The sequence below is a fragment of the Phalacrocorax aristotelis genome, chromosome 16 (genome assembly GCF_949628215.1).
Source record: "Phalacrocorax aristotelis chromosome 16, bGulAri2.1, whole genome shotgun sequence".
Taxonomy (NCBI): Eukaryota; Metazoa; Chordata; class Aves; order Suliformes; family Phalacrocoracidae; genus Phalacrocorax; species Phalacrocorax aristotelis.
Window position 1 is genome coordinate 1,715,480 of NC_134291.1, and position 12,452 is coordinate 1,727,931.

A 12,452-nucleotide genomic window follows, 5' to 3' on the forward strand; every position below is an offset into this window, starting at 1 on the left:
CATCATTTGCTGTGAATGTGGGGAGTGTTGTTCTGTGGGTGTTGGATAAGATGGTCAGAACCAGCTCCTGGTCAGAAATCCCTACCTCAGTGTTTGGGGGTAGCAGGGAATGCATCCCGGGGGAAGGATGCCTCTGTATCAGCTCTGTTCTAACATATCCCAGGCTTCTCCTTTTGATCTCAGGTCCTTACTCAAGGTCCAGAGGCACTAGGAGACTTGCCCTGGCCACGGACCTACATCAGTGTAGCAGATGCTTGGATTTAAGGAAGGAAGCTGGGAAATCAGAGCAGTTTTGCACAGATAAGTTTCTGTGGGTGTGTTTTGGGATGACAAGTGCAGTGCTCAGTCAAATGCAGTTTCACTGTGCCCTCCCCAGGATCCCCCCCTGTGCACAAGAACATGCCACCAGTAGCTGGAGCGCTGGGCTGGGCTCAGGAGCTGCGAGCACGCATCCAGGTGCCATTTGGTCGCGTCAGGCATATCACACATCTGTGCGTATCTGTTCCAGCTAAGTTGCTTTATGACCATCTTGATTTCTTTTCTCTAATAAATCTGATTTTCTTTCTGTGTTGAACATTATCCAATGGTTATAGCTGAAATAATTCTTAGTCAAAGAGGTGTGAAGCAATTGCACTGGTGCTTTTCAGCTTCCTTGTGATAATTTTTTTTTAAGAAACTTATTAATTGGATTTGTTTTCAAGTGGTTAAGAGGCACAGTGGGATAGTACTTGGGCTACTCAGTTTTCAGACATAGCCTTAGTTTGCAGTTGAAAGAGGTATCGGAACCGTTCCTGCTGCCATCCCACTCAGCATGTGCTCCAGGGCCTCCCTGGGAGCAGCCTGGGCCTCGGCTGCCAGCCCTGGTCCTGGCATCATCCGTGAAGGGCAGGAAGGGGCTGGAGTGGACTCGTCTACGATGGACTGATGGAGCTGAGTTTCCAGGTTGGCGAACAAATGTGGGCTTGGCTGGGCACTGGCAGAAGACAACTTGCTCAGCATTAAACGAAGGAGCAATCTCCCAAGATCAAGGAAAGAAGCTAGTGCAGGAATACTTATCACCTGAATGTTTGTTATTATGGGTGGTCTTGGAGAAATGTGTCCCCACGCTCGCAGCTGTCGCATCTCATGGCATTGTATGAGACAGCATTTAAAAGCCCTTTAAGCAAAGCAAAGGACAACTGAAGGTGCTCCAGGGAGTGCACCTTGTTGCTTGCAGGAATAGCTTTACTTGTGCTGAACAGGATTCTGAGTAAATGGACCCACTTTTTTTTATGTGCTTGACCACAATGAGCCATTTCCATCACTGTGCAGGATTTGTAGCCTTCTCTAAGTGTGTATTGCCATTAAACAAGTGTCTTAACTGCTGCAGAATAACTGCACTTAAAGATATCAGTGCAATGAAACAGGCTCTTGGGCCGTCCCCAATGCAGAGCCCAAGTTATTGTGTCTGGTTTGAATCTGAATGGCAAATTTTGTAACCATGAAGAAGGACCCAGATCTGCATTTTGCATTGATTTTCTTTGCTCTGTTTAGAGCAGTTAGTAACATGCCCTGCAGTAGGGGTGATGTGATGCTGTTTCCTACGTGCAACTTGAAAGGGAAAGGGGATTAAAAAGGAGAAATGAAGATGGTTTAGCTGGTGTTTGCTTAGGGGTCTTGTTTGCTTCCAGAAGGTTTGATAAGTGCTTGCCCAGTGGTGTCTGCTCAGGCACTCTCCTTTGCTAGGTTTTGTTTAGGTTAATTCGGATTTTGTCAAAATATCCTCCAAAATCAACAACCATTTTCAGGAAAGCTTGGATATTGTAGATGAAACTGTGGGGAAGAGACGGCCTTACAAGAATTACCGTGGCCAGCTGTTTCCCTGGGTTCAGAGGCAGTTGTGCAGCGTGGCCAGGGCTCTGCCTCCCATGCTCCAGGGTGCCTTTGCTCTTCCCTGCCCCTACAGTGTGAGGGGCACAAATCTGGCATCGCAAAGAACTGCCTCTAGCAGGAGCCACGTGCTGCTTCCTTCTGAGCCTCTTTGACCTCAGGAAGTGATGGCAGGTAAGCGGAGGTGGCCTTGCTCCGTGCAGATACGGAGCGTGAAACTCCCTCCAGCAGCACTGCGTCCTTCTACCCCCTCGTCTGTGGTTTCCATACTGCAGGTTGCCGTGCAAACACCTGAGAAAGGGCGCACGGGGGCTTGGAAAGCCTTTGTGCAGTGAAATGATTTTTGGTGATGTGGCAGGGGTGAAATCCAAGGTCCGCAGTCAGTTAGAGGCTGCCTGCAAACTGGTGGGTGATCTTGGGAAGGGGCAAACACAGACTACAGCTTCCCAGAGCTGAATGTAATGCTGAGCTTCTCTGTTGTGCTACCAGCTGCTTGGACTCCGCTGAAGGAAAAAGGGTGATAGAGAAGTATGAAGATTTGGTCCAGCTGCTCGACGGGTAAGTGATGGCTCAGCCAAGGCTGTAACTATATGAAAAAATGTTCTCCTCTTCTAAGCCACCTTCCAGCGCATTTCCCAGCTCAGGGCCTGGCAATGTTGGGATGCTGGAATAAGCTTCTGCTGTAGAAGCTGCTGTCATGGAAAACCTGGGCTGGCCAGAAGTCTCAATCCACTTGTGCCCGTTCATGGAGTGGCTGTAAGTGTGTATTCCGCAACTCGGAGGGGGATTCATTGCCCCTGACTTAATATCTTAATATCTGATGTTGAACCTGAACTGTTCATTCCGGGCTTTCCCTTGGGAAGAGCCGCCTCCGAAGGAAGGAGGTGTCTCTGCAGGGCCTGCTCTCCCCCAGCAATGAAGGGAGCTGCGACGCGTACCGCAGGGCGGTTGGAGGGAGCCCCACACCCAGTTACCAAAACAAGGGCTTAATAATTATGGTACAGCCTTTCAGAAGGGAGCAGACCAACAGGGGATCCTGGGTGTCTGCAACAGCGGTTGCGTGTTCTGGGTGACGTTTCCCAAAGCGCTCAGGTGACAACCTGACCCAGAAGAGACCTTGTTGCTTGGTGGCTGGGCTGGGCATGACGTGAGGTACCAGGAGCCCTGCTCGGCCCTGTGTTTCCATCCCCAGTAGTGTCACTGAGCTCTCAGAGACCTGAATTTCCCCGAGGCTGAGGGTCCCTCTGCAGTGATTCTGAGACAAGTGAGGGCAGCTGCATCCACCACCGGCATTTGCGCAGGTTTAGGCACCTGTCCTGCTTTGGAAATGCCCGCTAGCTGCTTATCTATTACTTTAGCCTAAATTCTTTTGAAAGGCTTTCTCAAATCTGAATGATCTGCTAAAAATAGTTCTTGAGAGATCTTTGCCCTCCTGACTTGACACTGTCACTGGTTTTCGGGTGTTTCTCTTTGAAGCCACATTGTTTATGGAAATGGCATAGATGGGTTTTTAATATTCCTTTTTGTTTTTCAGTCCTCAGAAGCGGACTTGGCTTTCATCAGGTTATGTGTCTTGGTCTGCTGGCTTGGTAGCTACATGGTGGATGTTTTGTTTGTTGTTTGTTTGGTTTTTTTTTTTTGGGGCAGGTATCAGGAGAAGCTCTACGTAGGCTGGTCCCAGACAGTCTCTGAAAAATCACACTACAACCTCACTCAACCACTCATCCAGCGAGATCCAGAAACCAAACTGATTTCGGTCAATTTTGATCCCCAGGTAAAAATCACTGCCTGTTAGCTTTCTTCCCTGCCTGCAGGCATGTCTTCAAGCTGCGCTCGCCGTGCGGGGGAGCTCTGGTGGGACTGGTACCAGATCTGTTCTGCTGGGGTCTGTGGAACCCCTTCTGTGATGGGTAACATGAATTTACCATCCTCTTTGTGGGCCCTACCTCCTGGTAAAATGGCAGGATTACAGTTTAAGCAGAGCAAATTCTAGTTAAAGCCAGTGGCAGAGAGTCGCTGAGTAGCCAGGTGTTTGACTGGTGTCAGCATCTCCAGACCGGATTTGATACTGGTGTGGGGAGTGTTGGGGCATCATCTGCAGAGGTGGGTTCATGTCATGTGTACCTGAAGTCGGAGCTTCCTGAAAGGTTTTTTGGTTACTCCAATGTTGTGGCTGTTGGATTTCCTTTATTGCAGTGCGTGAAGCTTACGATAGATTTAAGATCTTTTCTCTGTCCCCTGAAGCTCCCCTAAAGCCTGTCTCCAGCACAGGGAGGACTGACCGTCCACCTTGCCCAAAGCAGAAGCAGGGGTCGAAGCCAGCGGTGTGCATAGATGGACTGAAAGCTTCTGGGGCCTGGTGGGAGCCAGGGTTTGTCAACTGTAAAAATGCCATTTGCTGGGGAGGCGCTGAATCTCAGGGGCCCGGGAAATGTTGGCATAAAAAACTTGCCCCGTTCCCTGTTAAAGGAAAGCATTCAGGTTTTAGAGGTCATTCAAGCTTGGCCCTCAGTCAAAGGACTTGTCCATCTCCTCAGAAGCTCCTTGCTAAGGCGTGAGCCAAATAGCCCCAGGGGATGTTTTCCACCCTTCACCCTGGTGATAGGGTCTGGACCCTGTGATGTGCTGAGCATGCCTGTTCTCAGCTCTTATACCAGTCTTTGAGTGCTTCTGCACTGCTCCTCCCAGGTTTCCACACTGAGGACTGCCTGATGACCAGTGCCTGCTTAGCAACCCTTTCATGCCCTCCAGAATGGAGGAGCCCCTCATTTTGCCTAGAGGGAGGATGTATTTGCAACTCTTCAACATGAAAGAGTCTTCCAGAGCTCACCTTCCATGGAGGAGAGGGAAAGAGGGGAAAACCCCCTTGACCCCATGCTGGGGATGTCCCAGACATTGCAGTGCAAAGAAGGGAGGGGAGTTTGGTTCTATCTCACTTGCGCTCTTCCTCCCTCAGTCCCCTGGTTTTTGCTTTCCTCCCACCCCATCCTGCTTCATCCACCTTTCCAGGATGCCCCCTGCACCCTTCTTCAGCCCTTCTTTCTTTCCTTCTCTTGTCATCATGTCCATCGCCACTTTAGTACTGTACATACTCAGCGTGTCACGATTTACCTCCTGACTTGCACTGCCTGTTTCCCCCTTGCCGGCCCTTCAAAGGGAGCGTGCTTCCCGTGTGCCTTGGCCCGTTCTGCTGCACGGTGGCTTTTGGCTGACGTCAGGCAGCGGTGGAGAGGTTTCCGTAACTGCCACCCAGGGCAGTGACAAAGGCTCCTGGCCATGCCGTCCTTGTGCTTGTGGCTCCACCTGCTTCTGTTTGTACCTGCAGCTTTCCAGTTTTCTTACTGAAAGTAGGGGCAGGGGACTAGGACCAGAGGGCATGAACTGGATGGGATCAGAGAGAGATTTCTTCCCCACGTCTTCACAGGAAGGGATGATACAATCTGCCAACCTAAGGGAAAGGTGATTTTTAGGGAACTGCTCCCCAAGCTTGGACGCAGCCAGGAGGGGCCTCACCCCTGCCATTGCCCACACAACGTACCAAATTTCTGTCACCCTGCCAATGTGCGCAGTTCCAGGAGCATTTTACTTCTCACTAGCCACTAAACTGAGCAAAGATTTTTAGTTTAGAAGTGATGTATTGCACTTGAAGACCTCACTGCTAAGTCTGTTGCAGGGACTCATTTATACTTGGGTTTATAATATAATAATGCTCCTCGTTCTGGTCCCATCACAACTCAAACATACAGTGGCACTGAGGGCTTTTGGTTGGGCTGGGAGGAGCCTCCAGCAGACGTCTTTGGTGGAAGGTAGCCACAGGAGGATTTGAGTCACTGGGTTTGGGGCCGTGTTTTTTTGTTGTTGTTGTTTAGTTTGTTTTGTTTAGGGTTTTTGTTTGTTTGTTTGTTTGTTTGGGTTTTTTTTTCTTATTGCCAGTCAGCCCAGCAAACCAACAGAACTGGAGCCATCCTATCTTTCACTTGGATAACCGCTAAGTTCCGCTTGCAGGCACGATATTCCTGAAAGACTCTCTTGATGAGGATAGATGAGAGGACTAGAGATCATCATGGCTTTTAGAGGATGCATAGAGTTTGCTGGCTGGGTAATTAACAGAGCTGTGTGTCTTTGGTTGGGAAGAAAACCAGAGGCAAAGATCAACGGCAGACGGATGGTACAGACTAGGAGGTGTCCAGGCCCTTTCAGAGCGTGCTGCTTTGCAAAAAAGCCAGCAGGAAACCCCTAAGATGCTCCAAATTGATTGGAGAGTGTCTGCCTGGCAAATGGGGAGGGTTGCCCCCTGTTCAGCTCTCTGCCTTGTTTCTCCAGCTGGTTTCAGTGCTGAGGGAGGTGAGGTACCTGTCTAGCAGCCCGATGGGAGCCATCCCACCGACAGCAGCAGAAATCTATTCCTCCAAGGAATCATACCGGCAGATGGTGGCCAGCTTGGAGCTGATGGTGAACAGATACAACAAGGTCCTGAAGACAGTTCTGGAGGTCGAATACCCTCTAATACAAGGGCAGCTGCGGGATATTGACTTGAAGCTGAAAGAGGCAGAAGAAACTCTGAACTGGAAGATGGAGGGTGAGCTAGCTTTGTTAGGGGGAAAGAGCGCTTGGGTCTCATCAGATGCCCCCTGTGCCCAGCCTCCATCACCTGGTTCCCAACTGCAGTTCCCAGCAGGGCATGTGACTCTCCACCAGAGCCAGCACTGTGGAGATGAAGGGCAGCCCCCAGCTTCCCAGCTCCTTTCCACATTCCCTTCATCTGCTGGGGTTGCAGACAGGATCAGGCTCCCTTCAGGTTCAGCCTGGGCTTTTAGGGAGGAGGGGCTACTCTGTAAGCAGTGCCGCCAAGGAGATGCAAGATTTGGGTTTGCAAGAGCTGGCAAGGCTGGGGTTGAAGCATCTGCTCACTGCCTGTGCTGGCCCCCTTGTGACAGCCCAAGTGACCCCTTGTGTGGCCACATGCCCGTGTTCCCGAGGCACTGCTTTCTCACCCATTCATCCAGAGAGTGGGAACCCCTGGCCCAGCCATCTGGCACTGGCATGGACTTGTCCCCGTGAGAGGCAGGGCCACCTCGTTATTTCTTCCAGAAGGAGGGAATACGGCAGCTAGAGGTGGGTTTTGTGCGCACCGTGACTTTGGGATGATTTAACCAGCGTTCTTGCTTGATCAGTTTTAACTGCAAAGCAGAGTGGAGGAAAACAATTTGTTTCCCCTTGGTGAAGGCAAACTGCTTACAGGTGGAATATATATTTCTGTCATCTGGCCTGTGGTATGAACAGGAACAAATGTCCTCCCGTGGGCACATGCAAAGCAGAATTCCTTACGCTGAACCACTCTTTCTCCATTGCACAGTAAAGATGAAGGGATTTTCCTGCAGATGAACCCGAAGTTCCCTACATCTAAACGCAGCCCTCACTGGTACCTGGGGTTGGCACAACCCACGTGTTAGTGCTGTGGGTGTGAGGTCCCTGCTCTGGTGCTGGTGGCAGGGACACTCAGCCTGTGGTCCTCACCCTCCCCGTGCTGCTCTCTCAGCAGCAGAGTGCGGGAGATGAAATGTGGGTAGAGTGAAGCAGGAACTGTCAGATATCCCCACGGTGCTGGTACTCCTGGCAGAAAGCAGAGGCTGCGGCTCTCTGACCCATGGCTTGTTGGGGAAAGAGGGAGCTAGAAGTGGCTCTGTTGGTTGAGATGTAAAGTCTCTTGTGTTAATGGTGGGTGGAGAAATTCATGAGACCAAGGGGAAAAACTCAGAGACTGGTGGTAAGGGTGCACAAGACATGGCCCAGCAGCTCTGAAAACATGTAGTCAGTCATCTCATTTTTTACCAGGTATCGGGCATCACATCTCCATGGTGATGGACAGCGTCCATGACCTTGAGTGGAGGATACAGAAAGCCAAAAATAATGTTGAGGAGATCCAGACGACTGTGCGATCGTGGGTGTCACCCATATTCGAGAGGAAAAATGGTAAAAGGGAATCGCTGCTAAGCCTAGAGGACTGCCAGGACCGTCTGGAAAGGCATTACAGCCTTGTCAGAGAGTCAGGGCAGAGGATTCATTCGCTGGTGAAGGTGAGGAGAGACCTTCTCCAAGGGTTTGTTGGCTTTTCATAGGCTCTGTGTGTTTCCCAGTTATGTTGAAAATGTCCAGGGCTGTTTCAACTCATTTGAAAATCTTACCCAGTGTTAATTAACAGCAGCTTTGATGAGTGAGCTGGTATGGCTGTGTGGTGTGGAGCTGCTGTCTGGGCACTGCTGGGGGCACAGTTTGGGGCAGGAATGGGAGCAGCCGCAGCCCAGCCAAGGAGCCTGGCTCCAGCAGTTCTGGCTGTTGTGGAGCCACTAGAGGGGAGTCGTGCATCAGGCTCTGGGGTCCTGCTCAGAGGAAAAATCCCCCTCCAAAATGTTTACCTGAAAATAGAGGCAGCTGGCTGCGGCTGACCTTTCAGTTTCAGACTTGTTGTGCCCCTGCAGGAGCAGGAGGTGACAGTGACCGTCCGGGAGAAGCTGAGTGACAGGAGAAAAGCTGCTGTCCGAAACCTCCTTGTTTTCCAGTGGCTTTTCCAGGACTGAGAGTCCTCTTTGCAGGCCAGGAGAAAGCCCAAAGCTCTGCTCCTCACCTGCTCAGAGTGAGGTGCTGTGCATGACAGGAACAGCACCTTGGTCTGGAGGGAGATAAATTTTAGATCCAGCCCTCTCCTGAGGGTCACCATCTGGCCTCAGACTCTGGAGAGAACCAGCTGACCCTCTCCAGGACACTGAGCTCTTGTTGCTCACCTTGCCTTGCTGTCTGCAGTCAGCTCTGGACCCCTCTAACCCCCTTCTCTGCACACTGAACCTGTGGTGAGGGCTTTATTGTGCCCCTGTTGTTCTGCTGCCTCAGCTGTAAAGGCTCAGCCACCTCCAGCTACCACCCAAAAGACCTGGGCACTCCTAGACTGGCCAAGGAGAATGTGGGGGTGTGGTTTTGGCAGGAGGGCTGGCACCACTGGTGTGGTGGCACTGCCAATGCTGCTCACAGGGGCAGGACGAAGGTCCTGGGGACGGAAAGGCACCGTGGCCCAAAACTGCGTGTCCCCATGCCTCTGTCCTGCTTGTGCTGGCCCTGCCTAGAGGGGCAGTGGCAGAGGGACTGAGATCTGGTCTGCTGGCCTTCCCCTGGTTGTTCAAGTGTTCCTGGGGGCAGGTGAGTCTTGAGGATGCTGAGAGAAGCACAGTGTGGGTTTGGGTATATGCACCAACAGGCAAAGGCAGGACAGCCTGTCCCATTGCCCTTCTTTCACCAGGAAGAGGCCTCTGGAGTAAAGGCTCAGTAAAACACCAGTAACAAGGGGACGTTACCAAATACAAGCCCAGGGAATGGTGAAGGGAGGGTGGTGCTATCAGAAGGGCATTCCCACAAAGTTAATTCCTGTGAAGTTCCCCTTCCTCATGCGTCAGCTCAACGTGGCCAGGATGAGTCTGCAAGGGGTCAGAGCTTTGGCTTGCTCCATTGAGAGTCCAAGCACCCAGCTATGAATGATGTGTCAAGTTGGGGAGCAGCAACTCTGGGGTTGGCTCAAGCCCAACTGGCAAGGCTACGTTATCCCCTGTGTGCCAAGCTGCCATGTCAGCGCTGGGAGTGGCACCCTCTCCTCTGCCCCTGTACATGAAATGCTGCCAACATCGCCCCCCTGGCCACAGGCAGTGTGTGGTGATTTGTGCTCACTGCAAGCTGGACCTCATTTTTTTGAGGCTGTGCCTCTGTTGAAAGCCCCTGGCAGGCTTAGGTTTGGAGTGTTCAGACGACACGGCAGCGCAGGGGGCAGGATCCCAGCGGAGCACGGAAGGCTGCTGGGAGGTGCAGGGAGCGGGGACACAACCTGGCTGTGGAGGGATGGGAAGAGGAAACTGAAGAAGGATGGGTCTCCGCTGTGATCCAAAAAGCTCTGAATTTCCTGACTGGGAGCTTCCCCTGAGGAAGGGAACAGGATAAGCTGAGGAGGGAGGTTATTAGCAAAGCCTTTGTTTTCTGATCCCAACCTTTATCTGGTTTTGTGTGGTTTATTTAAAATCTTTCTTGAATGTAAAAGTTCTCTGGTCCTGGGATGATCATTTGTAGGGCAGAGGTGTAAGCAGTCCTTGAAGGCCTCATGCACTTAAGGTAACATTATATGCACCACCAGGGTTGGGTCTTCATGCATTGGGATGAGCCTCTGAGACCCTTGAGTGCTCCCCGCCCCAGGTGTGCAAAGCAGCCTTGAGCCCTGTGGCCTTGGAGAAGAGGGAGGAGAACGTTGCAGAGCTGCTAAGCCTCTTTTGCCCTCCATTTTTACCTTGCAGTTATTTTGAGTCATTTCAGATGACAAAGCAGCCCTTAACAGAAGGGGCAAATCATGTCCATGCCACCAGCAGCAACATCTGTCTGGTTTCCCATCGCTCCATGAGGCTGGTACCCATGTGCTCACTGACATCAGACCTTAGCTTGGGCAGCTCTCAGAGGACAGACTCAGCCCCGCTGTATCTGAAGGCATCTTCTTTTTCTTCCAGGAAAACCAGAGCCTCTTACTTGCAGACCTAACATCTGACATCTGGAAGGCCTATGTGGATTATGTGGATGAGATAGTCCTGGATGGATTCTTCACTACCATTGAGTGCTCGCTCAAGTACCTCCTGGAAAACACAGGTGACTGCTGGTTCCTCTCCCCTGGTCGCGATGGCTGCTTTAGCCTCACCAAAGGAAGGTTTCTGTTTTGTGCTCTCCCTCATGCCTAAGATTTGCTGTCTTCTTCCTGGCTTTCTGCTGTGCCTCTTGCACTGCCTGCACCAAGTGCTGGGGGAGCCTCCAGACAGGGTGGGCGACTCCGTCTCTCCGTCACTGGGGCAAAGCGTTGCTTAGGGTGGGGGTGTGTGGGGTGTGGAGAGGTCGATGCACGATTTGCACGATTAATGGGCAGACAAAATTGAGGTGTCATCCCAAGTCTGTCCTTGGGCACCAGCTGTCTACTGCCCTTCCATGAAGCATCAGGGTGATACCAACCTTCATTTGTGGAGAGTCTGAAAAGCCAGTTCTGCTGCTGAAAGGCATGAAGGGAAAACCTCAGTCCCTGAGCAGTAAAGCAGTGAAGAGATGAGATGGAGTCACTAAATCAGACCTCTTGCCTAAAGCCACTGTGAAGGTTCACTCACTCTGCTGAGAGCAGCTTGTGTCCAGCTAAAGCATGTCTCCAGGAATGCTTCCCTCCTGGATGTGGAGGCACACTGAGTTGGAGAACCAAATCCAGTTCTTCACCATCTTGTTAAAAACATGCACATAATTTCATGTCTGTGTTTGGTTTCATTTTCCAGTTGCTGGGATTTTTTCATGCCTTTCTCCACTAAATTAAAGAGCCTCTTGGTTCCCATTGTTTTTCTCCTCTGCAAGTACTTAGGCGCTGTAATTGTTCAGCTCTCAGATTCCCTTTTGATTAGCTAAAGAGCTTGGTCTCTTTAAGGCTTTCCTCCACAGCATTTTTTCCGGTCCTTCAATCACTTGTGTCTCATCTGTTCTCCAGTATCTCCTGTGGGTACGAGAACATCAGCTAATTTGTCAGCATCTCCTCTGTGTTGTATGCAGACATAATGTCACTGCACCCAGCGAGTGGGTGCCTGTGATCACACCTGCCTGGTGCCCCTGTGGTGCTTGTGTGTGTCTTGTGGTGGGATGTTAGTGGTGACTCAAGATCCCTTTCTCCCCTTGAAAAAGATCCTGGCATCTCTGTTCTTCCCTACCAGATTCCAAGGCAGGGCTCGCCCCCCTGTTTGAGGTGCAGCTGGATTTGGTGATCCCAGATTTGATATTCCATCCCTCCCTGGACCCCGGCACTAACGATGGCTTCTATGACATGGTGGAAAGTCTTCTCAATGATATCTACCGGATCTCATCACTGGTGCCCAGGGTGGCTGAGCACAGCGGCTTCCCCCACTACCAGGTCCGTGGCTGTGGAGCTCCCTTGCGCTGTGCGGCACTGAGGAGGTACCACGCTGCTCCCGCATCACTGTGATCTCCTCTCCTCTCCTAGGCGGACATGGAGGACATGGCTGACCTGGCTGATATGCGCCATGAGCTGATGGGACGTGTGCAAGCCGTGATGGCGGCCTGCTGCGATTACCGCAGTACCTTCGACCGCTACTCCTACCTCTACAGCGACGACAGAAAGGAGTTCTGCCGCCAGTTCCTTCTCTACGGGCACATCCTCACCGCTGCAGAGATTGAGGCACATGCAGAGGATGGGGTCCCTGAGACACCTCCCACGCTGCAGCAGTTCAGAGACCAGATTGATTCCTACGAGAAGATCTATGAAGAGGTGAATCACATCGAACCCATCAGCATCTTCCAGAGCTGGATGAAAGTCGATGCTCGGCCTTTCAAGGCATCCCTGCTGAATGTGATTAAAAGGTGGAGCTTGGTGTTCAAGCAGCATCTCATGGACCACGTTACGCACAGGTAAGAGCTGTTCCTGCCTCCTCTCCCTGGGGCCTGTGCTGACCAAAGCGGGTTTCTCTTGTCTTGGCTTTATCGTTTCACACTGATAGGCTAATATAGGAGCAGGAGAAGGG

General features: G+C 51.5%; 1 protein-coding gene across 1 annotated transcript in view; it reads left to right on the plus strand.

Annotated features, from left to right (window-relative positions):
- Nucleotides 1-12,452, plus strand: part of DNAH9 (dynein axonemal heavy chain 9) — a 55,200-nt gene that overhangs the window by 17,307 nt on the left and 25,441 nt on the right. Inside the window, exons 10-17 of the mRNA XM_075111673.1 lie at nucleotides 377-491; nucleotides 2,359-2,427; nucleotides 3,517-3,643; nucleotides 6,193-6,448; nucleotides 7,705-7,946; nucleotides 10,404-10,539; nucleotides 11,628-11,824; nucleotides 11,915-12,339. Of these exons, the coding sequence (XP_074967774.1) occupies nucleotides 377-491; nucleotides 2,359-2,427; nucleotides 3,517-3,643; nucleotides 6,193-6,448; nucleotides 7,705-7,946; nucleotides 10,404-10,539; nucleotides 11,628-11,824; nucleotides 11,915-12,339 (1,567 nt within the window). The remainder of the gene's footprint in view (nucleotides 1-376; nucleotides 492-2,358; nucleotides 2,428-3,516; nucleotides 3,644-6,192; nucleotides 6,449-7,704; nucleotides 7,947-10,403; nucleotides 10,540-11,627; nucleotides 11,825-11,914; nucleotides 12,340-12,452) is intronic.